This window comes from Rhinopithecus bieti, unplaced genomic scaffold (assembly GCF_001698545.2).
Source record: "Rhinopithecus bieti isolate Rb0 unplaced genomic scaffold, ASM169854v2 scaffold_3062, whole genome shotgun sequence".
Taxonomy (NCBI): Eukaryota; Metazoa; Chordata; class Mammalia; order Primates; family Cercopithecidae; genus Rhinopithecus; species Rhinopithecus bieti.
Window position 1 is genome coordinate 2,134,081 of NW_016804432.1, and position 23,853 is coordinate 2,157,933.

Consider the following 23,853-nt stretch of genomic DNA (forward strand, 5'->3'; position numbering starts at 1 on the left):
ATGCAACACTATTTATTTTAATGTATATAATAATACCTTCATATTTGCATAACTGTCTTATGCATAACAATTTGCATAACTGTCTACGTTTTGTCAGCACACATGTATGAACGTATTTACTGAGTATAGTCATTAATGTTTGTATATACGTGCAATCTTTTCAAAAAGTGAATTCTAAGCCCCAAAACTATATCACTTCGTATGTAAGGCAAACTCATATTCTTAAATCTAATCTTTCTGAAGTTCCTGAAGCACCTAAGAAAATTGTTCCAGAAAAGAAAGTTCCTGCTCCAGTTCCTAAAAGGAAAAGGTGCCCCACCTAAAGGTACATTGGATTTTATTTTATTCTTCGAGACTGTCTTTTTTTTAATCTTAAATTGATATCATCTTCAGATTTTTTAACATTTAACAAGAAAATAGTGTGCCTTAAGTTTTAGTGTTCCATATCGTATGATTTGACGGTATTGTCTGGTATCTTTTAAGTGCCGAGAAAAAAATGAGCCAAAGAAACCAGTTTCCAGAAAAAAAGGTGTTATTTACTCCAAAAGTCGTATTAAGATGGAAGACCTCCCTCCAGCCAAAGGTAAACAATCCTCTCCCTAGCAGAAATACTAGGAACTTGTCTTTCTCTACTGCTGCTGTCCTTCGCGGTCAACCGGTTTATATGTTGTGTGGGTGACAATGGTGTCTTTGGGTTGGAGTAATTACTTGTTGATGTTTTATTTGTGTGTGGCCTTGTAAATTCCTCTATTCTAAAATCACAGTACTTTCTGGGACTAGTATATTTTTATGTCCACTTTAATATAACTCCCTTCTCCCACCATATTCCGTAAAATTATCTTTTAAGTTTACTGAGAGGCACTGCAAATTACCCAGGAAGAAAAAAGTTCTTGTTGCTCTAACTAAAAAGCAGGCGTCCTGCCAAGAGCAAGAGGTACATCGCCCTCCATTATGCACAACATTGTACTTGCCTACTCTCTTTACCAAATATCACTGGTTATGGCTGCAGTTTTTGTTGTTGTTGTTGTTACATGTGTGGTTTTATGTTTGAAATAATGAAAATGTCAAGTTTTTTGTTTGGGCTACTACTATATGGTGCCTTTTTGTGGTTTGAAAGAAGGGAAACAATACTTTAAAGTGAAATCTCTCTTTAAAGTGCCGGAGGAACGAAGAGAGCGGTTCCGGAAGAAAAAGTTCCGAAACTCAAACCTAAAAGAGAGGAGGAACCACCAGCTAAAGGATTATATTGACATCTTAAAAAAAAAAAAAAAAAAAATCAAAATAAGCTCCAGGATATAACTAATCTAGTGGAAATAGGTGTCATTCGGGAAAAAAAATAAAAAAAGGATCATATTATAAACAGATAGCAATATAATTGTTAAATGCATATATCACTTCAAACAAAATTTTTGATAACAGAAGTACTTTTTTACTTCAAATAAAACTGAAGGCTTCTTTAAACGTATGTGGAATAATTTTCTCATCGAATTTTGTCTTCTAATCTTTGTCCATATACGAAACTCATCTGCCTAGATGCTTGTTTTATGTAGCAATCTCTGATGAAATTTTTAATTTTTTCAATTCTGAATTTTCTACATTGTACCACCAGAACTAAGGAAAATGTCTTAGAATTTAGGTGAGGAAACTATTTGTGTAACACAGGTTTCTGTCTAATGCTTCTACTTAGTTTAATAGTCATTATTTACGCTGTCTAGTTGTCTTTTTAAACTTTTATAAATAATACTTGATTTTGCTAAAATTATTCAATGTCTTTGACGTACTAAGTAGCCTTTTTTTGAAAAAAAAAAAAAGGTATTCATATGTATATTAGAGCAAGTTTATTTCCAAGTCTATTGATTTTCTTGCTTTTTAAATGAAAGTTTAATCAGGCACTGTTATGGTTGTCTTTGTCCTCGGATTGTTTGAACGAAATTTCTCTTCACACACACATTTTCAGAATCTTGCAATTCACTTTTAATAATTACTCTTTTAAAGTGACTGAATTCAGAAAAAGAGTGGTTAAAGAAGAAGTATCAATTGAAGCTCCAAAAAGAGAACCTCAACCCACCAAAGGTATATTGAACTTTGATTAAGTAATGTGAAGCATGAAACTATCTGGCTCTTTGCCTTCTCGTTCCCAATCTGACTCCTTTGCTTTATTAGCTTATTGTTGACAAAGGGCAGGATATACAACATTTGAAATCACAATTACTAAATATACTCTATGATACCTTGACTGGCCAAAAAAATTTCAGAGTCTCCCATAATCAGTGCATGAAACAAACACAAAAGAATAAAATCAAAGCACATTATGACTATCAGTCATCCCTAAAAGTGCTTTAAAGTAAAGTGCTGCCTGTTGTTAATATTGTTTCAGAAGTAATTATAATGGAAGAGAAAGAAAGGTCTTATACCCGAGAAGAAGCTGTTTCAGTACAACGAGAAGAAGAATATGAGGAATATGAAGAATATGATTATAAAGAATTTGAGGAGTATGAACCAACAGAAGAATATGACCAATATGAAGAATATGAGGAACAGGAGTATGAACGATATGAAGAGCATGAAGAATACATCACAGGTATGAGCAAAACTGCAAACTCAAAACCACACTAAATATGTGCACACTCAAACAAGATAAAACAAGATAAATCAGAACAAGATAAAAATTTGGATGCCCAAAGAAATTTGGAAAGAACTTTCTTTCATTTGGCAAATGTGGAATTTTCTTCTTTGATAACTTCTAGAAAAAAAAAAAAAACTCTATAAATCTTAAGGTTATTGTTAGACTTTCGTTCTGGGAATAATCTATTACCCCCCTCATTTTGGTTCATATGCAGAACAGCAAATGTCATTAAGTTTCTTTTTCAAAAAGGTTACAAGTTTATCTTCAAGTGCCCATGATCGTTCTAGGACATGGTTAAAAATTTCTGAACATCCTTTATTCTAAAGCTTGCTATTGTGGAGTACGATAGGCTATTGAGAAAATATATTTACCCACAGGGTTCCCATTATCAACACTTGACAATTACTACTTCAAAAGTAAAGACAGACATGTAAGCTAACACAAGCTGTTGTGTTTTATCTAATGAAGGTCAAATTTGTAGGCATATATTTTGGGCTTCAACGAGTTTATTTCACTCAAAGAATAAATTTCTATTGGAATTTTGAAATGAATCAATATTATTTCACTTTGATGTTTCATAGCCCAACTTTGAGAACATTCTACATAGTCTTATGGATAGCTTTAAGGAACCCATATTATAGGGGAATTTTAGCCAGGAATTTATCTACCTGAAGTGAAATGAGAATTTTAACATGTAAGAATTACCTAATTAAAGAAAATAGCACGAAGGAAAGGGCAATATGAGCTTGTTCTGCTTGGACCTCTGATTCTTGCCTACCTCAATAGGCTATGGCTATACTGTAGATAAAAGATATTTCAATTATTTAATTCCTTTTAAGAAATGTTTAAACTTATGTTCTAAAGTCTAACATGAAATACCTTGTATGCACTTTTAAAGAACCAGAGAAGCCTATCCCTGTAAAGCCTGTCCCAGAAGAACCAGTTCCCACAAAACCAAAGGCCCCACCAGCTAAAGGTAGAGTGAAAAAAAACATTATTACCTGTAAGAGATCTTTGTTTCCTCCATGTCTGTCCTATTATAAAAATATATGTAAAAGTGGCAGTGTACAAATTATGTGTGTGTTTGGGAATATTATGTTGTATTTGTCTTTCTTAACTTTTGTTCTTACTAGCCTTGAGAAATCTGTTTCAAGTTTTAAAATCTCTTAATATTGATATTTTAAAGTGCCGAAGAAAGCTGTCCCTGAAGAAAAAGTACCAGTGCCCATTCCTAAGAAACTCAAACCTCCACCACCCAAAGGTACATTACTGAGTAATAATCACCAAAAACAACTTTGTTATGTATGTTCTAAAATCATGTCTTCCTAGCCCATCTGATGTTCTGTGTTTTTGCTGAGTAGGATGTTCTTGTCCTGATTCTTATATTTGGTTTTTTATGTGTATTTATTACATAGTATTCAAGGAATTGGTTTTAATGCTCTTTAATAATTAATATCTTTAAAGTGCCCGAAGAACCAAAGAAAGTTGTTGAGGAAAAAATACGTATTTCAATTACCAAACGTGAAAAAGAGCAGGTGACTGAACCCGCTGCTAAAGGTATAATGATTTCCTTCCTCAATTATGATCTTTTCTGATGCCTCTTTTGAAATTAATGTAACTATGATTCATTTTGTTTTGTTGTTTCATGTCTTTTAAATTAGTTGTCTGCAGAATGTTGAATGTAAAAATCTGTAAATACAGGATAAGAAGATAATACCTTTACAAGGAAAAATTATTTCAAAATACATCCATAGCCTGTTAGACAATGGCTGTGTCCTGCCACATGGCTACAATACATATAAAATAGAATGTTTAGGTTTAGAATCCGTGACTATTTGGCATATTCCTGATTTACCTAAACAATGTAATGACACCATAATATTCACCAAACTTTGGTAACTGTTTATTCATTCTAAATTCATTTTGAAGATGTTTTTTAAAGCTAACCAGTTTCCAGTCATTTTCCCCCTGATTCATACTAAGTGTGAAGTATACTAATTGAGAAGTAAATTTCACTTTTCAGGAAAGGATATTTCTTTCAAGCAGAGATATTTGAACACTAAACCTGATTTCACATTTGGGCTCTGCTATTTCATGTTTACTTGGGTACTTCTGTGTATCTGTATTTCTATGAAGCTCAGAATCCTTTCCATGGAGAGTATATAGTTTCTTAAAGATGAACAATCGCATATCTATCTCATTAGAGGGAGATACATTATTCTATCTGCCTAAAGTACAGCAAAGCAAGTATTGGCTGGGTGACCTTTTTCCAACAATAAAATTTCCTTATACTTAATATTTCAAGTGCCCACGAAGCCCAAGAGGGTTGTCGCAGAAGAAAAAGTACCTGTCCCTAGAAAAGAAGTAGCACCACCTGTTAGAGGTACCTAATGGCACTCATTTTAATGTGTTGTTCGTCTTTTGCTGTTGAATTACTCTTCAGTTCTGTGTGTGAAAACTTTTGTGGGAAAAGTAAATCTTGTCCTTTCTTCTGTTATAAATGGGCCTATGTTTCTAAGGTGTCTTAATTTTGCTGAGTCATTGGCAAAGGTCCAACTTAAAGATAATATCTTTAAAGTGCCAGAAATGCCTAAAGAACTTGAACCAGAAGAAGTTGCCTTTGAAGAGGAAGTAGTAACCCATGTAGAAGAATATTTTGTAGAAGAAGAAGAAGAGTACATTCATGAAGAAGAGGAGTTCGTGACTGAGGAAGAAGTGGTGCCAGTGATACCAGTCAAAGGTAGATGATGCCTCCTGCAAAGGGATGTGCAATAGCAGCTTTGGAGTTTGGGGGTCTGATTTGGTCAGATTCTGGGGGTTATTAGCAGCACTGATGATTGCTTACTTTAAACCAGATATTTTTAGATGCTGACATATGGTTTCTACAGGTGCTTTTCACATTTTATTTCTTTCTTGCAAAATTTGCAATATTCTTAATAATATCTTTAAAGTGCCTGAGTTACCCAAGAAACCTGTTCCAGAAGAGAAGAAACCTGTTCCTGTTCCCAAAAAGAAGGAAGCTCCACCGGCAAAAGGTACACCACCATTCATTGATGGGTATCTAAGAGACTTCATCTACCTAGAAATATTTAACTTTCTTCTGAGTTCAAAACCTTGTGTGTGTGTCACTATCTGTTGTTAAAAAACATTAGCTGTGCTTTATATGGATGTGTTGTTACTAGTAGTTAGAACTTAACAATAAACAATATCTTTAAAGTGCCCGAGGTTCCTAAGAAGCCAGAGGAGAAACTTCCTGTGCTTATTCCTAAAAAGGAGAAGGCTCCGCCAGCAAAAGGTACATCCTTATCATCCATCAATGGGATAGCATGATAATTCACGCGTGTAGCATAACTTGGTGAGCCATAGCAGATCTTTCCCCATGACAATATTAACAACACTAATGCCATGACAAGAACCTCTCAACTGGCCACAGGAGCAGTTTACCCGGTATTCATCTCTCCATTTTACCATCAAATTGTCCTTATGCTCAATGGTTGGCTCCTCCTCTTTAGTGGAAAGTTCTTCAAGTAAAATACATTGTTTTTGCTTATCAAAATGGACAAAACCATCATTTACCAGGCATTGTGTCTTGTCTTTATCACCAGTTCCACTTTTTTTTCAGTGTTTTTTATTTTAATTTTTGTGTATTTTCTGGTCTTTGTTTTGTGGCTATTAGAATTTTCCATCTTAAAGTGAAATTGATAGAATATCTACGTTGCTTCAATTAAGACCTTACATTGCCAGCCTTAAAATCTTAGCTATGGATGAAAAATGTGACACTAACTCTATCTGATATCTTTGAAGTTCCTGAAGTGCCCAAGAAACCTGTACCAGAGGAGAAAGTACCAGTACCAGCTCCTAAAAAGGTGGAAGCTCCACCTGCCAAAGGTACATGAACTTGTAATGTTGCCATTTTTTTATTTTACATTTGCATATGAGTAAAAACTTAATTGGTTTAACTCTGAACTCTTTGGGATGCAACTCTTTAGAGAAAATTAAATATTTTGTTTTAAAAAGAAAATGCCTCTTGGAATATCTTTGTCATACTTCTATTACCTTACCTTAATCTTTTGAAACTATGCTTGGAATCAATATTTTTATGTTGTATGAAGTATTTCTCTAAATCATTTCTTTAAAGTGCCAGAGGTACCCAAGAAACCTGTGCCTGAGAAGAAGGTGCCAGTTCCTGTTCCTAAGAAAGTGGAGGCTCCACCTGCAAAAGGTACATCATTTCATCATTTAAAGTACTTGGGGGAAAAAACTCACATCTATGTATACTCATATACAAATTTCCCCGTTACATTGTACATTTTTAAAGTGTCTATCTTGTTAGAAATATGTCAAGTATTTTGCAATTCTTTTTCATATCTATTGCTCTAAGACATTGTAAGAGAACATATTCCTAATACAAATAATATCTTTAAAGTGCCAGAGGTGCCCAAGAAGCTCATCCCAGAAGAAAAGAAACCAACACCTGTTCCGAAAAAAGTGGAAGCACCACCACCCAAAGGTACATTAATCTGTAACAGAGCCACAGTAAAAGAGAAAACTAACTGATGTTATACAGCCTTACTAATTATAATTAATGCTTAGTCTTTATGTTGATGATAATTGATGCTTTGTGATCACAGAATATTTGTCTTTCATAAGCTTCTTCATTGTTTTGAATATTTTACATAAAAGTGATGTTTGTACCCTTGAATAAATATCTTTAAAGTGCCAAAGAAACGTGAACCAGTTCCTGTAGCTCTACCTCAGGAAGAGGAAGTTCCATTTGAAGAAGAAATTGTTCCTGAAGAGGAAGTTCTACCTGAGGAAGAGGAAGTTCTACCTGAAGAAGAGGAAATTCCACCTGAGGAAGAGGAAGTTCCTCCCGAAGAAGAGTATGTACCTGAGGAAGAAGAATTTGTACCTGAAGAAGAAGTCCTTCCAGAAGTTAAACCTAAGGTGCCAGTACCTGCAGCAGGTATGGCACCTCTTCTTGGAATCAAGGCCTCTTTTGTGTTGAATTCTGCTTTTCCATCCTTTTGTTCATCTCCAGTTTTATCTATAATGCTTTACCCTCTGTAATTGACCACCTAAATCTTAGAAAACATTCCAGACATTTGTGCTGTTATTATTGTGTGTCTGCCTTGTGTATCTGTCTATTGTAAATTATCTAAATGTCTTTTCAAATCACGTATTACGTTTACTTGTTTGTGGTCTTATTCTTATGTGTCTCTTTCTTATATATATATATACGACCATGTATATGTGGTTTTTAATGCCTTCAAATGAAATGTTTTTAAGTGCCTGAAGTGCCAAAGAAACCTGTACCAGAGAAGAAAGTCCCTGTTCCCGCTCCTAAAAAAGTGGAACCTCCACCACCACCCAAAGGTACACCTCCCCAAAGTGAACCCATATTCTTCACCCATAGCTTCACCACATAAATTATGATGAAACTGGGTTTTAGGAAAAATTATATTTATAAAATGGATAATCACACACTTAAATATTTACTTCTAATGATGTTCAGGAACACTGATACCTACCTTTTTCACTGGATGCAAAGCAGTATTCAAGAACAAAGATGAAAGGAAGCATTGTCCCAAAACTCATAGAAAAGTTCTAATTTCCTATCATTTGATTAAACATCATAGTTTTCATGGAGATATATTTAAATATACATGAATAAGTATACTATATATTTAAACATATCGAAAAAATTATGAATAAATATTCTTAAATTTCGTGCTTCAACCATTTATATTAAATGCCTATTCAACACCAGGCTAAAAAAGAAAAAGAATGTATTTATCAAAACACAGAATAATAGTTATGTCTTCTGATACATATATATAAAGGGCAGCCCAACAGGTTTTGATTTTAGTGTTGACTTTACACCTTGTTGTATTACTCTCAGCAAATCCTTTAACCATCCTGAGCCTGAAGTTATTTTCCTGTAAATTGGGGATGCTAATATCAGTCTTAATGGGTTCAGCTATTATGGTGAGGATAAAATAAAGTAAGTTATTAAAGTAGTCTGTCGTTGAATGAATAGTATCCAGATTTAACATATTCAATCAGCTCATAGTACAGGACAGAATTAATACATTTGTGCTTTAAAGCTCAATAATATTTTCTACAAAAGGTGCTGGCATGGCTACTTAAAATCAGCATAACCCTCCCATCAGGCCATATAGTTATATAATCAAATGAAATAGTAAAGCTGATCTTTTATTGGATATCAACGATTCAGAAATACTTTCTAGACAATAAATTACTAATGAAATTTAAATGGATGAAATGATATTAGTATGGTGCAAAAGTAATTGTGGTTTTTACCATTAAAAGTAATGTCAAAACCGCAATTATTTTTGCACCACCCTAATAGCATCTGTCCTCTGATAATGACACATGCTGCTGGTTCCTTGCTTTACAACTCCCCATTACATTATAATATTTCGGCTCCCAACTTGCATTACAGACCTGTCTTGAGTGACTGTTGCATGTTGGTCTTTCTGGGTGTGGGGACTTCTTGGTTTCTCTCTTTTTTTGTCCTTCATAATAAATTCTTATCATGAAATGATGTCTTTAAAGTGCCTGAGATTAAGAAGAAAGTGACAGAGAAGAAAGTGGTCATTCCCAAGAAAGAGGAGGCTCCCCCTGCCAAAGGTATTGCTATTCCAAAGTAAATTAGACCATGCCATTTCCTTTCTTCACCTGTAAAAATCAAAATGTCCTGTTTCCGTATTTGTTAGTACACCTTATATTACTGCTGTGTCTACTTGTCTTTGTGTTTCTGAAACTGAACTTATAAAATTAAATAATATTTTTAAAGTGCCTGTGGTACCTAAGAAACCTGAGCCAGAAAAGAAGGTCCCTCCTCCTGGTCTTAAGAAAGCAGTGGTGCCTCCTGCCAAAGGTACATCATCCCGTAACAGGGATGTGTTTGCTGCACCGATGTTGAACTGTGGTTCTATCCACACAGGACGTTCAACATAAATGTGTGCATTGTATGGTCTGTCATTCACATTCGTCATTTGTGACTCTGTTGCACCCAAGTTTGTGTTGTGTCCATTTTTTCACTTGGTGTTGGTGTGTTTTACATTGTTTCTCTATGTATTTGTTGTTTCTAAAAAATAAAAATATATCTTTAAAGAGCCAGAAATAACTAAGGAACTAGTCCCTGAAGTACCCATTTCTTCCTACCAAAAGAAAAAAACAAAAGAAAAGAAAAAAGAAATGGAGACTCCAGTAGTAAAAGTAGAATTTCTCTTTAATAAACCCTTAATCTTAAACCGCAAACTTTTTATTCTTTTCTCATTAACTGATTCTGTGAAATGTCAATGTTTCATCTTGTGTATGTGCCTTTTGATATTTACTCTCTTATGCTGGAAACTGGAAACTTGGTCTTTATGCTTCTTTGGTTCTTACATTTTAAGTGTCTAAAATAATCAATGTCTCTCAAGTTCCTGAGGTGCCTAAGAAGGTGGAAGAAAAACGAATCATTCTTCCTAAAGAAGAGGAAGTTCTACCAGTTGAAGGTAGATAACTTTCTAAGAAAATAACATTGCAAAGTCATCTTTGTCTTATTATTGTCTAATATTTAAAGTAGGTAAATGTACAACCCCAGGAAATCAACATATTCAGATTCTAAAATAAATTATTATTAACCTAATAGAAATTGAGCAGGCAAATTAATATTATTTGAATCTCCTTCTTGCATGTTCAGCCTGTTTGTCTGTTATTTGTTTTATTTTAATTAGAATTCATGAAGGGAAACTGTATTTGCTGTGGGAAATTTTTCATCAAATGACTTAGTAGGCGATTGTAAAATAAGCTTATCCAAGAGAAATTCCGGTTAAGCCTGAGTAACTGGTGCAGAAAATCTGACTTCTACCCCAAGTGGCTGTTTGACTTCAAACAAGTCTTTCATTAAAAAAAATAACAATAATAATTTTAACTAAATTATCTGAAGTCCTTTCCAGTTCACAAATGCTGGGATAGGCCTAACATATTTTGAAGACCCAGTAGAGATTTTTTAAGGACTAGTGAGTTTACACAAGTGTTTTGAAGGCTGAGCAGTTTTCGATATTATCACTGTAGTCTAATATTCAAAATAATTATGAAAATAATTTACAAAATAATAATCTTTTTAAAGTGACTGAGGAGCCTGAAGAAGAGTCTATTCCAGAAGAGGAAATCCCAGAAGAACCACCTAGCATAGAGGAAGTTGAAGAGGTGGCACCACCTAGAGGTATAGCCGCTTTTAAGAGTTGAACATTTAAAACATTTGGTGTTCCAAATCTTTCTCAGAAGTTATCTAAATCTAATATTCACCAGTATGCTTTTCTTTATCATATCCATGATGAAGTGAAGATTAATTATTCATGACACCTGAATCTATGTGTCCTTTTTTTACCCTAAATTTTTCTACAGCATCTGCAATACAACTAAGAATGAGAGATTACTATTTTGTTGTTGGCGATTTAATTTTTTTCTGACCAGGCCCTACTGTAATAGTTTCTCCTAGATTTCAATCCTTAATTTTGTTTTTAATATTAATATGGGGGGAATCTATTTCTGTGGTGAAAGTGTTCATTTTTTAGAAAAATCTTTAACTTATTATTCCTGAAGAGTGTGATAATCTTTTGCGTAACTGGTATTATATTTGCTTATAGGATTTCTAAGTAATATCCTTTACACCTCTAGGGTTCCTACTCCACATTTATTATTACCATTTAGGTTGCTAATATCTTTTAAAAATAAGTCAAGGTTTTGTGATATTTATTTATTTATTGGTATATGGGTGGTGTTCTGCTCATCACATGCCACTTTTCAAAATGTTCATAAAATTTCTTTTAAGTGCCTGAAGTGATTAAGAAAGCAGTACCTGAAGCACCTACTCCTGTTCCTAAAAAAGTGGAGGCACCACCAGCTAAAGGTATATCAAATCCTCATTATTAATATCTTTAAATTCCCATTAATTTTCTTTCTAAAAAGCAACATTGTCTTTTTTGACTGCTTTCTTATAATCATTTAGATAGCGAACTGATTAAGGACCAGTAAAAACATAACTCATTCCAGTTCTTTAATCTTTTCTAGGATGTTAACGAATAATTGTGTGCGTGTGTTTATGTATGAATTATTCTAGAAGCTTCTTAACTAGCTGAGAATTTTAATGTATTAGTATGTCTCTCAATACTCATACACATAGCAATGGATCCCTCTTCTCCACATTCTGGATTTTATTCCATAAGTGGAGTTTTCTTATGTGTTATAATAATTATTTTACTATATTTATTATTTTATGGAAAAAATCTAATGCTTGGATAATAACTATTTTAAAGAGCCTCACGTCCCTTTCATAATGTTTAGCCCAAGCATTCAAGGTTATTACAAAATGTCTACTTTTCCCTGCTTCCTAATTCGCTTAATGCTTCTTCAGACAGTGCTCTTAAGCAGTTAGATTATGCTGTCCCTGTCACAGCAGACTCCTCAGCTAATATAAGAGTGCACAGCAGAAAGTGAGGCCAATGTCAGGGCTTAAATACTCTACAATGGTAATCACTTCAAAAAAGTCTTCATCAAGTTAAAAGTAGTAAAAATGGGTTCGTATTGGTAATCGCTGTTATTAAAAGAAAAAAAAAAAGAATGGCACAGGTACTTGGTGACATTTCTTCCCCTATAGGAATGTTAGGACAAATGAGTGATTTGAGAAAGTAGCTTTATTGCCTCTAAAATGGATGTTCCACAGTACAGAGGGACTTCTGAAAAACCTTAGTTATTGTAATGTTGGTGTTGTCTCTGGTGTTTTTATTTCATGTGTGTTATTAAGCATTCTCAGCTAACTAAAACACCTAATATCTTTAAAGTGCCAAAGAAAATTCCTGAGGAAAAAGTACCTGTTCCTGTTCAGAAAAAAGAGGCACCCCAGCCAAAGGTATATCTTCTCTTTTAAAACTGACTTCCTCTTCTGTCTTTTGCGTTAAGACTTTTATGTTTCATGTCTCTGTGTCTTGACTGCTTTTGATGACTTTTGTCTATGAAAGCTTGCTCTCGACAGTCCTAAACATTAAAACTATATCTTTAAAGTGCCTGAAGTACCAAAGAAAGTCCCAGAAAAGAAAGTCCCAGAAAAGAAAGTCCTTGTGCATAAAAAAGAAGCTGTTCCCCCAGCTAAAGGTATTTTTGGAGAGATCTTGGATTTGCATGTATTGTTGCATGCAAGCCTTTATTCAGTTTTAAAAATATATATTTGAATGTACATCTTTGTTTCTTCAGTGTTTAAAGAAATAAGTCTTTAAAATAGATGCTCTTTCAGGGAGAACTGTCCTTGAAGAAAAAGTATCAGTTGCCTTCCACCAAGAGGAAGTAGTAAAAGAAAGACTAGAATTAGAAGTAGTAGAAGCAGAAGTGGAAGAAATTCCAGAAGAAGAAGAGTTCCATGAAGTTGAAGAATATTTTGAAGAAGATGAGTTTCATGAAGTAGAAGAATTCGTCAAAGTAGAAGAACATAGAGTTGAAGAAGAACACAGAGTTGAAGAAGTACATAGGGTAATAGAAGTTTTGAGGCTGAAGAAGTGGAAGAATATGAAAACCAAAAGCTCCACCTAAAGGTATAGGGAATTCTTCGAATAATACAAATTCTTGTATCTTGCTCTAACTTTCCTTTGAAAGTAAATTTTGTGTTCAGTTTGGAAGATTAGAAACCCCATAAAATACTTTAAACTTGAGTTGAAACTAGTTGACATAAAGATTAATATCTCTTAACCACACGGAGTATAATTCTAGTAGATGATAGTAATATTTGATATCTACTTATCGAAGGAGGTCACTGTATGAATTTGGAGATTATTTTTTAAATTTGACTAAGAATGTTACACAATTGTTACAGGTACCAAAATAACTGACCAGTGTCATTGGTTAAGGGAAAAAGAAACTCCTCAGTTCACTGAGGAATTTACATGTTCAGGCAAAATAACCACTGCTTTGTTAACATTTCAGTCAAACTGTTCACAAACTGAGAATTACTTATCAAAAGCTTTTGCCAGTTTATGATACTTTTATTAGAGAAACAACATTAAAGAAGTGAAGTATTGTTAATGGCACCTGTATTCTAGCATACTGTGAAGACAAACCGTAGCACAAGTAAGTTATCTGCAGTACCACTCTAGATCTTGCACAAATTAATAATATATACGCAATATGAAGGAATATGTGTGTGTATGTGTTTAGCATATATAGAAAATTACAATATACATGATATTTAGCAAATCAAAGCTCTTTTGGAAATAAATGTGTTATAAATTCAAAAACTATAAATAATTTTGTGACCCCTCATTGTACTAACTTTAGTAGCAGTGCTCCAAAATACTTCAAAAGTTCATTCTAAACCAAAATACTAATATCTTTGAAGGGCCTGAGATATCTGAGAAAATCATTCCTCCAAAAAAACCACCCACTAAAGTTGTTCCTCGAAAAGAGCCACCAGCTAAAGGTATCTTCTTGGTGAAAAATTACTACTTAACTTTACATACGATAGCACATTGGTTGCTTTATAAGCACAAGTTTGCATTCCACTTGATGTCTTCCTTCTGTATTTCTTGTTTCTGACACGTCTAAAACAAACTAATATCTTTAAAGCAGCTGAGGGTCCAAGGGAAGTTCTCCCAAAAAAAGACAGTCACTGTTGTTATACCTAAAACAACCAAAGCAAATATCTCTAGTAACCAAATAGTGAGCCCAGGTTTCCTTCTTTGGTGCTATTTGATTATATATTCACTAACATGCTTACTGATACACACGTGTTTTTCTATTTATTATTAATTATATTAACCTGGCAAATATAAATACATAGTGAATATGTGTTTAATGTTCCTACTTTGTTCATTTTTGTAAATCTCTTAAATTTCACAATAGAAATAAAAAAGTATACAATAAATAATATAAACTTGTATCTTTAAAGTCCCTGAAGCATGTGAGAAAGTTATCACTGAAGAGAAGGTACCAACTCTTCCACAAAAACAAACAGTAATAGCACCAGCTGAAGGTGTACTGTTAATTTTTCTTCTCAAGTTCTTACCATTTCTAACATGTGAAATTCCCCTGGATTCTTGTTAATATATATTTTTTTAATTCAATGCATTTGAAATACTGTAATGTATTTGATAAAGTGATGCCTGTACTTTATATTGTCGCTGCATTCTGTTCTGTGTTTATCTCTCTCTTATGCTCTGCTTGTTAAAAAATTGTATATTTAAAAGAATATTTAAAAATAAAAGAAATTATTACTATTATCTTTAAAGTACCAGAGGTGCCTAAGAAAATTGTGGTAGAAGAAAAAGTACGTGCTCCTGAAGAACCCAAAGTTCCACCAAGTAAAGGTAACTGCCTTTTCTGATTCATCATTAATGTAAAATCCTCTTTTATTCACTATGTAAGAGAGACCATTCTCCTCTCAATGCCACAAGATGACATAAACTTCAGTTTATGTTCTATAACATAATGCTGTCTTTTGAGGCAATGCTTTAGGCATAAAGACATAAGCCCAAAGTTATTTGTATTGATCCTCTTATTTAATAACTAAATAATATTGATCCCTCAACTTGTCTTTCAAAAATAATTCATTTTGGAAGCTCTTCTGAAGTAGCTCTGAAAAAAAAAAATAGTGCGCTCTAAATGACAATAGAAAATGATACTATCTCCAAAAAGCAAAGTGTTTCTGATACAATGAATCAAGAACTCATCGACAAGGCAATTCAGAGAAATGCACTGACTACATTTGACTTATAGTTGACTTATAATTGGGGGTTTTTTGACATTCTCCCTGTTAGATGCCCCTTCTAGGCTTGATATGTTTACACCCAACTATAATGTTCTGAAAAACTAAGATAAATAAATATCTTTAAAGCACCCGAAGTACCCAAGAAAATTGTCCCAGAAGAAAAAGTTCGTGAAGCTGTTCCTAAAAGCCTGAAGTTCCACCAGCTAAAGGTATACAGTGATGCTAATCACAACATGAAATAACTCTTGGTTTAGTTTTTCATGGTTTAAAGTGAATGTGTGTGACATTAAATCCTTATATTTTGTATCTTATATTTGTTATTTATAACAATTAATATCTTTAAAGTTCCTGGAATGCCTAAGAAAAGTGTTCAAGAAGAAAATCACCTATTGTTATTTCTGAAGACACAGAGATGTACAGTGAGTGTAGAAAATTAGTGATTCTTTTGGTTTCATTCGTGTCCTTAAATGCACTGTGTTTGTCTTTATAGCTTTGAAAAGTAAATACACTAAACTCTTGTAAAAGCCTAACATGCCAAAAATATATGACTCAAATAGTCTTTGTGTCTATTATCTTCAGACAATCTATATTTCCTCACCAATTTAAAAAAGAAATACTATACTTACCATAGTGTGTGATTTTAGAAAAGTCATTTGTCTTGTTAAATTTTCCTAACCTATTCTGTATGCAAGTGTCTTTTGCTTTGAAGCAATTTATTTTCTCAGATCATGAAGTAACTTACTTTAACTCCATACATAATATTTTAATTGGATTTATAAAATCAAAATGTGTTCACCATATTATTTTTTGGGACTCTTGACAACCATAATTGGAAAACATTTTTCGGCAAAGGGTGGCCTCACGGCTCAAAGCCGACCGGTAGGTTTACAAGGCCACTCAAACCTCAAAAAGAATTCTTCAATACTTATTTTTTCTTTTTTTTGTCATACAAAATTAGGGGATTAAATAATGTTGAATGATGAAATAATCCAAATAGTAAAATATTGTGAATAGATACTGTTCAACAACCTGAATAGTAAAAATGACAGTAGTCAAAATATTCTTCCTTTTTTTTTTTTTTTGAGATGGAATCTCACTCTATCGCACCCAGGCTGGAGTGCAGTGGCGCAATCTTGGTTCACTGCAGCCTCTGCCTCCTGGGTTCAAGCTATTCTCCTACCTCCACCTCCCGAGTGGCTGAGATTATAGGCGCCCACCACCAAGCCCGGCTAATTTTGTGTATTTTTAGTAGAGATAGGGTTTTACCATGTTGGTCAGGCTGGTCTCGAACTCCTGACCTCAGGTGATCCACCCTCCTCAGCCTCCCAAAGTGCTGGGATTATAGGCATGAGCCACTACACCCAGCCCTCTTCCATTTTTTTTAATCTAAAAAATTTCCTGATGAAACTCAACTTTTTTGTTGTTCTTCCTGTTATACTAAGTTGGGATAAAAGAATATAATCACTTCCTCCTTTGAATATTTTTTCTATTCTTGACTTTAGTTATTGTTTTCAGCCAGTTTTCTTCTAAAACTGGAGAAATTTTGTTGTCTTTATTTGCCTTATTTTCTAAATAATTAATTTTTTAAATTTTCTGCCTCCAAACCCTAAATGGCTTTTACAATCATATTAAATTGTGAAACCATATATTAGATGTGATTTGAAAATATAAATAATGAAGCTTCTAGAAAGGGAAAAGACTTATTGAATTTCTAGTAGGTCAAATATAGGAGAATTCTCAATGTGCAATTCAGTATCTTCCCTGTTCTTTATGAACAAATCCATTAAAAATAAGACCAATAGGACAATTTTACCAATAGCTTTCTCAAGGCAAAATGAAGAATTATATAGTCCTTGCCTGAACAATTCATCCGTTTTATTATCATGATCATGGAGAAATGCTTAGAGTCTTATATCATGAAACTGGGAATGAGGCTATCCCCAGCCAGTGGATTCTAGCCACTAATTTGCCTCTATGTACTACTATTAATTTTGGTGATGAATGTGGTATTATATATTATATTTTTCTTAATACAATTCTTTATCCACCTTGAAACATCCTAATTATTTGAATACTAATATCTTTAAAGTTTATGAAGCATCTGAAGAAGCAGACCTAGAAGAAAAAGTACTTGTGACTCAACCTCAAAAGACAAAACCCAAACTAGCAAAAGGTATATAACAATGATCCAGTCTGAAGAAAACTATTTTTTGGCTCCTTTTAAAAGCTCCATATGTTTCTTCACCGTTTATAAATATAACTATACTCATATCTTTTAAGTGCCTGAGCCACCCAAGAAAGTTGTTCCAGAGGACAAAATATATGTGACTATTCCTAAAAAGAGAGAAACACCAGCAACTAAAGGTATATTTCAAATACATCAAACCCAGATGAACATCTTTGGCTATACGACTCAAACGTTGCATGCTTTATATAAATTACTGTTTTTACAACTTTTAAATGTAAACCTACTAATATCTTTAAAGAACTTGATACAACCAAAGGCGTTTTTCCAGAGGTGGAGGTACCTGAGGCTATTCCTGAAATTCCAGAACATCCTCCAACTGAAGGTATAATTCTCTAGTTAGGAAAATCTAAAGAAGAAAATATACTGTCTTCAGTCTGCAAAATGTTTAATGTTTAATATACATTCTCACAACCTCTAATGTTAAAATACTGTCTTTAAAGGATCTGATACACCCACAAAAAAGAATGATCTATGACTTGCCCCCAAGAAAGTCAAATCCCACACATATAATATACAAAGATAAAATATTAGAACAAAAATAACATTTCTGAAATGATATTAACAAATCTAACTTTCTTAGTATGTCATGTCTTTATGCCTTTGCCTTTTCTCAATTAAAAAACAAATACTAATATCTTTAAAGAGTTTGAAGTCTTCAAGGAAGTCATTCCAGAGGAAGAAACTCCTACTGTTAAAAGAAGAAAAACACCATCACCAACAGGTACAAGTTGGAAGAAAGTCAGCTTTTTAATCTCATGTTTTCAGTTGTACTTAACACATGTAAAAATACTAATATCTTTTAAACCACAGTGGCTACAGAGGAAATCATTTCATAGATGGATCCCCCAAGTAGAAGCTCAACCAAATGTATACATGTCCCAGTGAGTCACTCAAGATACAATAGAGGGAAAAAATGCCTTTAACTTATACACATGAAAGATGGTTGAGTCAGTGTATTTTCAAGAGGACTCCAGAGAAAACATATATACACACATTATGATCAAAACATGTCTTAAAGAAAAGAAAATATTTAATTCAGTGTAAAGTTGATCTGTAATATCTCTACAAGATTAGAACACCTCCCAGAATATCCTCCAAGGCAAAAATAATTCCAGTTAAAGCTGGAACTCTCCCCTCAATGTTCATTTGCTCCTCTCATTGCCTTTTATTTTTCAAGCATCATACATTTTTTTCATTTTGAATATCTTTAGATAAGTCAAAATATGGAAAAGCTTTAAAACCTCCGGAACAATAATTGCATCATAACACCCATGGTATTCTGTAATTTAAAGAATATCTGAATATTCTGATATTTTTTCTCAGTCTGGAATCTTTTGGTTGTTCTCCCCTCTCCTAAACTTGAAAACACTCACCTTTTAAGGTGTCGAAGGTGTAGATGCAAAAAAAAGCCAACCTAGATTTTCAAAGCGGCTGTAATTTGTTTTCTCAATATGATAGCCAGAGGTATAGCATTAATTATAATCAATGTTTCCACTTTCCATGATCTGATTTTCTATGCATCTACCATTCCAAGAAATAAAATTACTAATATTGATAGTGTCTGAGGTGACCAAGAAAACAGCCACTCATAACCAAATACACTGCTACAAAAGAATCTGATTCTGGGGGCAGGGAGTGGGAGAAGGTTCCCATCTGGAACATTCTGTATGTGCAGTTATGATGGAAACTCTTTACTCCTCTTCATAACTCCGAAGTACAATGCATTCATATCCTTAAACTGCCTGAATCACCTCGAGAAGTTGTCCCTGTAAAGGAAACACCCATGGCTGCTCCCCTTGAAATTGAAATACCTCTCACTAAAGGTATCGTTCATCCTGGCATTCCTTCCGTCATTTATTTAATAACATTTAATAGTGCTTAGTATGTACAGGGTGCTAGAGAACTGGAGAATAATAAACAAAGACAATTAATATTTGGTTCCTCTCCTCAAGATTTTATACCTTCTCAGATTCTTTAAAGGAATCATCTTTGTAGCCATAAAAATCACTTTGGTTCAGCTCATTTAATTAATGTCTCCACTGATCCTTTTAACCTCTAACCATAATACTAATATCTTCAAAGCACCTGAAGCTATGCAAGAAGTTGTTCCTGAAATGAAAATGTTTGAGGATGTACCTCAAGAGCCAGAAACTCCACTTATGAAAAGTACGTTACCCTGAACAAATGTGGAAGAAGAAATTATCTGTCCTCTGCTCTTAAAACTGTTTTTTTCTAATACTCTTCATAAATTCTAAATATAAACATACTAATATCTTTAAAGTGTCTGAGGTTCCACAAGAACTCTCCTCTAAAAAGAAAATATTTGTGGCTGTTTCTGCCAAAACAGAAAACCCTCCTGCTGAAAGTATTCATTCAACAAATCCTTTATAATGAGAGTGTAGAGTGTCACGAGAACTCTGTGAGGTTCTGGAGGAGAGGGAGTACCTCTTCTCAAGGATCCACTAACCCCTTAAAAGACTTAGCCTATTGGTTGAGCAAAGGGAGGATGGAGGGAAGAGAAGAAAATGTGGTTATAGTTGCTAACTTATTGTGGTTACTGTTTTCCATTAATAATTTTAACTCTTAAATGTGAACTACTAATATCTTTCAAGTGCCCGAAGTTCCTCAAGAAATTACTCCTGCAAAGAGAGTTCCTTCCAAAAAAAGAGAACCCCCATCAGTTAAAGGTACAAGTCACCATGCTCTCAGGGTCAAGAACTAGCTCTTCTAGTTTTGAGAATATTTTTGCTATTCCTAGTGATCTGCATAACACTAAACATAAAACTACTAATTTCTTAAAGTGCCTGAAGCTCTGCAAGAAATTGTCCCTGAAAAGAAAACGCTTGTGGTTCCTCTCAGAAAGCCCGAAGTCCTTCCTGATGAAGGTATATCTTGCTGGAAGCTTAGAGGGGTGGGAAAATGTCTTTTCTTGCATAAATGTGTTTCTTGATTGTGTTGATTCTTATAACTTCTAAATGTAAAATTATTCATATCTTCAAAGTGCCGGAGGCTCTCAAAGAAGTTGTCACGGAAAAGAAAGTGCATCCTCCCCAAAGGGCTGAAGTTGTACCTGTCAAAGGTACATTCTTAACTGTCCCTTATGGTGGGATAGTGGGTGGGGCGATAGAAAGGACCACCTTTCCAGCCTTGAAGATTATTTTGATGTGTACATGTGAATCATGTCTGTGTTGACTCTTGTGACTCAAGTGTAAATGTATTAATATCTTCAAACTGCCTGAATCTCACAAAGAAATGGCTACCAAAAACAAAGTACCAGAAGTTTCTCCTCTAAAACCTGAAACATCACCTATTATGGGAACTTGTTACCACTGATCTCAGGCTCAGGGGAAAAAGAAGAGCTCTTTTGTTCTTGAAAATGTCTGTGTATCTATCTAGTCGTCTCTGTATTTTCTGAGTGTAAAAATACTAATATCTTTCAAGTGCACGAAGCTCCCAAAGAGATTATCCCGGAAAAGAAAGTGTTGGTGGTGCCTCCTAAAAAGCCTGAAGTCCCACCTGTTAAAGGTATTTGTCACTTGACCTTAGGCTTCAGAAGACCTAATTCTTCTGCTCTTGAAAATATTTTGTTCTAGTGGTCTTCATAACACCTAAATGTAATTTCACTAATATCTTTTAAGTGCCAGAAGCTTCCAAAGAGGTTATCCCCGAAGAGAAAGTGCCCTTGGCTCCTCTTGAAGAGCCTGAAGTCCCACCTGTTAAAGGTAGTTGCCACTGACCTTAGGCTTCAGATCTCATTCTTTTGCTCTTGAAGATATTTTTTCTAGTGGTCTTCGTAACTTCTAAATGTAATTTTGCTAATATCTTTTAAGTGCCCAAGGCTCCCAAAGAGGTAGTTCCTGAAAAGAAAGTGCCAGTGGCTCCTCCTAAAAAGCCTGAAGTCCCACCTGTTAAAGGTATTTGTCACTGACTTTAGGCTTCCGAAGATCTATTCTGCTCTGGAAAATATTTTTCTAGTGGTCTTCATAATGCCTAAATATAATTTCACTAATATCTTTCAAGTGCCTGAGGCTCCCAAAGAAGTTATTCCTGAAAAGAAAGTGCCAGTGGCTCCTCCTAAAAAGCCTGAAGTGCCACCCACAAAAGGTAGATACCCTCATGTTGCTGTGTTTGATATTGTTTGTTTGTCTTTACTTTGTCTAATAATGAAAATACTAATATCTTTAAAGTCCCAGAGGTGCCAAAGGCAGCTGTCCCAGAAAAGAAAGTGCCTGAAGCTATTCCTCCCAAACCGGAAAGTCCTCCCCCAGAAGGTATGCGAAAGCTATACAAACTATAGGAGAAAAATGACTGTTATTTTAACTAGGAGATTATATGTTAAAAATCCTACTACTTAAAGATGATATAATTCTAAATAAAACAAATGCCAACTGCTATCCAAAATATCTTGGTGTGTGCTTATATGCAAAAGGCATCCACTGTTTTCACCTTTTCTAAACATACATTACAAATATCTTTGAAGTGCCTGAAGTGCTGCCACCGAAGGAAGTGGTCCCAGAAAAGAAAGTACCATTGCCTCCTCCCAAAAAGCCAGAAGCTCCACCTCCTAAAGGTAGGTATCATTACACACTGTCAGTCCAGGGGGCCTGGGGAAAGAGTGTACAGAAGAGCCTGCTGATCTAACAAGTTGTGTTTGCTTGGGTCAATGTGGAGTCGATATTCCCCCTTTATAGCTTCTAACTAAAAGATACTAATATCTTCAAAGTTCCTGAAGCTCCTAAAGAAGTTGTACTTGAAAAGAAAGTATCTGTGGCTGTGCCCAAAAAACCGGAAGCCCCACGAGCAAAAGGTATTTATTCCCACTCCTCTGTTAAGAAAATCTTATTGTCTGTACACTTCACAATCATTGTAAAATATGCCTTTGCCATTCATAAACTATAAAAATACTAATATCTTTCAAGTACCTGAAGCTGCTCAAGAAGCGGTCCCAGAAAAGAAAATTCCCAAGGCACCAATCAAAAAACCAGAAGCCCCCCCAGTTACAGGTACATGTCAGCTCAACCTTATCCTGCAGAAGAAATCTCTCTTCCATTCCTGAAAACAATTTTAGTCCATTGCTCTTCATTAACCTAAGTATAAAACTACTAATATCTTTCAAGTGCCAGAAGTTCCTCAAGAAGCTGCAGAGAAAGAAATTCCCGTGGCTCCACCCAAAAAACCAGAAGTTACAACTGTCCCAGGTACACTTTAGCCCTGACTTCATTCTGCAGAAGAGATATCTTCTCTCCTACTTTAAACAATTTTAGCCCATTTCTCTTCATTAACTTAAGTCTAAAACTACTAATATCTTTCAAGTGCCTGAAGCTCAAGAAGTTGTCCCAGAAAAGAAAGTTCCCAAAGCTCCGCCCAAAAAACCAGAAGCCCCACCTGCCACAGGTATTTTTCACCCCTGTCCTTTTTCTGCAGAAGAAATATCTCTTCTGATCTTAGAAATNTTCTGCTCTGGAAAATATTTTCTAGTGGTCTTCATAATGCCTAAATATAATTTCACTAATATCTTTCAAGTGCCTGAGGCTCCCAAAGAAGTTGTTCCTGAAAAGAAAGTGCCAATGGCTCCTCCTAAAAGCCTGAAGTGCCACCCACAAAAGGTAGATACTCTCATGTTGCTGTGTTTGATATTGTTTGTTTGTCTTTACTTTGTCTAATAATGAAAATACTAATATCTTTAAAGTCCCAGAGGTGCCAAAGGCAGCTGTCCCAGAAAAGAAAGTGCCTGAAGCTATTCCTCCCAAACCGGAAAGTCCTCCCCAGAAGGTATGCGAAAGCTATACAAACTATAGGAGAAAATGACTGTTATTTTAACTAGGAGATTATATGTTAAAATCCTACTACTTAAAGATGATATAATTCTAAATAAAACAAATGCCAACTGCTATCCAAAATATCTTGGTGTGTGCTTATATGCAAAAGGCATCCACTGTTTTCACCTTTTCTAAACATACATTACAAATATCTTTGAAGTGCCTGAAGTGCTGCCACCGAAGGAAGTGGTCCCAGAAAAGAAAGTACCATTGCCTCCTCCCAAAAGCCAGAAGCTCCACCTCCTAAAGGTAGGTATCATTACACACTGTCAGTCCAGGGGCCTGGGGAAAGAGTGTACAGAAGAGCCTGCTGATCTAACAAGTTGTGTTTGCTTGGGTCAATGTGGAGTCGATATTCCCCTTTATAGCTTCTAACTAAAAGATACTAATA

General features: G+C 34.5%; 1 protein-coding gene across 1 annotated transcript in view; it reads left to right on the forward strand.

The window, feature by feature from the left end:
- Positions 1-23,853, forward strand: part of LOC108527098 (titin) — a 284,505-nt gene that overhangs the window by 123,541 nt on the left and 137,111 nt on the right. The window contains 35 exon segments of the mRNA XM_017868255.1: positions 244-320; positions 848-941; positions 1,165-1,234; positions 1,991-2,073; positions 2,378-2,581; positions 3,525-3,602; positions 3,813-3,887; positions 4,091-4,183; positions 4,932-5,009; positions 5,205-5,366; positions 5,578-5,661; positions 5,844-5,921; positions 6,431-6,514; positions 6,765-6,848; positions 7,053-7,136; positions 7,344-7,592; positions 9,206-9,280; positions 10,078-10,152; positions 10,770-10,865; positions 11,475-11,552; positions 12,484-12,551; positions 12,721-12,793; positions 12,933-13,172; positions 13,175-13,201; positions 13,204-13,227; positions 14,028-14,108; positions 14,917-14,994; positions 21,474-21,557; positions 21,664-21,747; positions 21,831-21,914; positions 22,124-22,213; positions 23,167-23,220; positions 23,223-23,249; positions 23,333-23,401; positions 23,697-23,711. Of these exon segments, the coding sequence (XP_017723744.1) occupies positions 244-320; positions 848-941; positions 1,165-1,234; positions 1,991-2,073; positions 2,378-2,581; positions 3,525-3,602; positions 3,813-3,887; positions 4,091-4,183; positions 4,932-5,009; positions 5,205-5,366; positions 5,578-5,661; positions 5,844-5,921; positions 6,431-6,514; positions 6,765-6,848; positions 7,053-7,136; positions 7,344-7,592; positions 9,206-9,280; positions 10,078-10,152; positions 10,770-10,865; positions 11,475-11,552; positions 12,484-12,551; positions 12,721-12,793; positions 12,933-13,172; positions 13,175-13,201; positions 13,204-13,227; positions 14,028-14,108; positions 14,917-14,994; positions 21,474-21,557; positions 21,664-21,747; positions 21,831-21,914; positions 22,124-22,213; positions 23,167-23,220; positions 23,223-23,249; positions 23,333-23,401; positions 23,697-23,711 (3,099 nt within the window).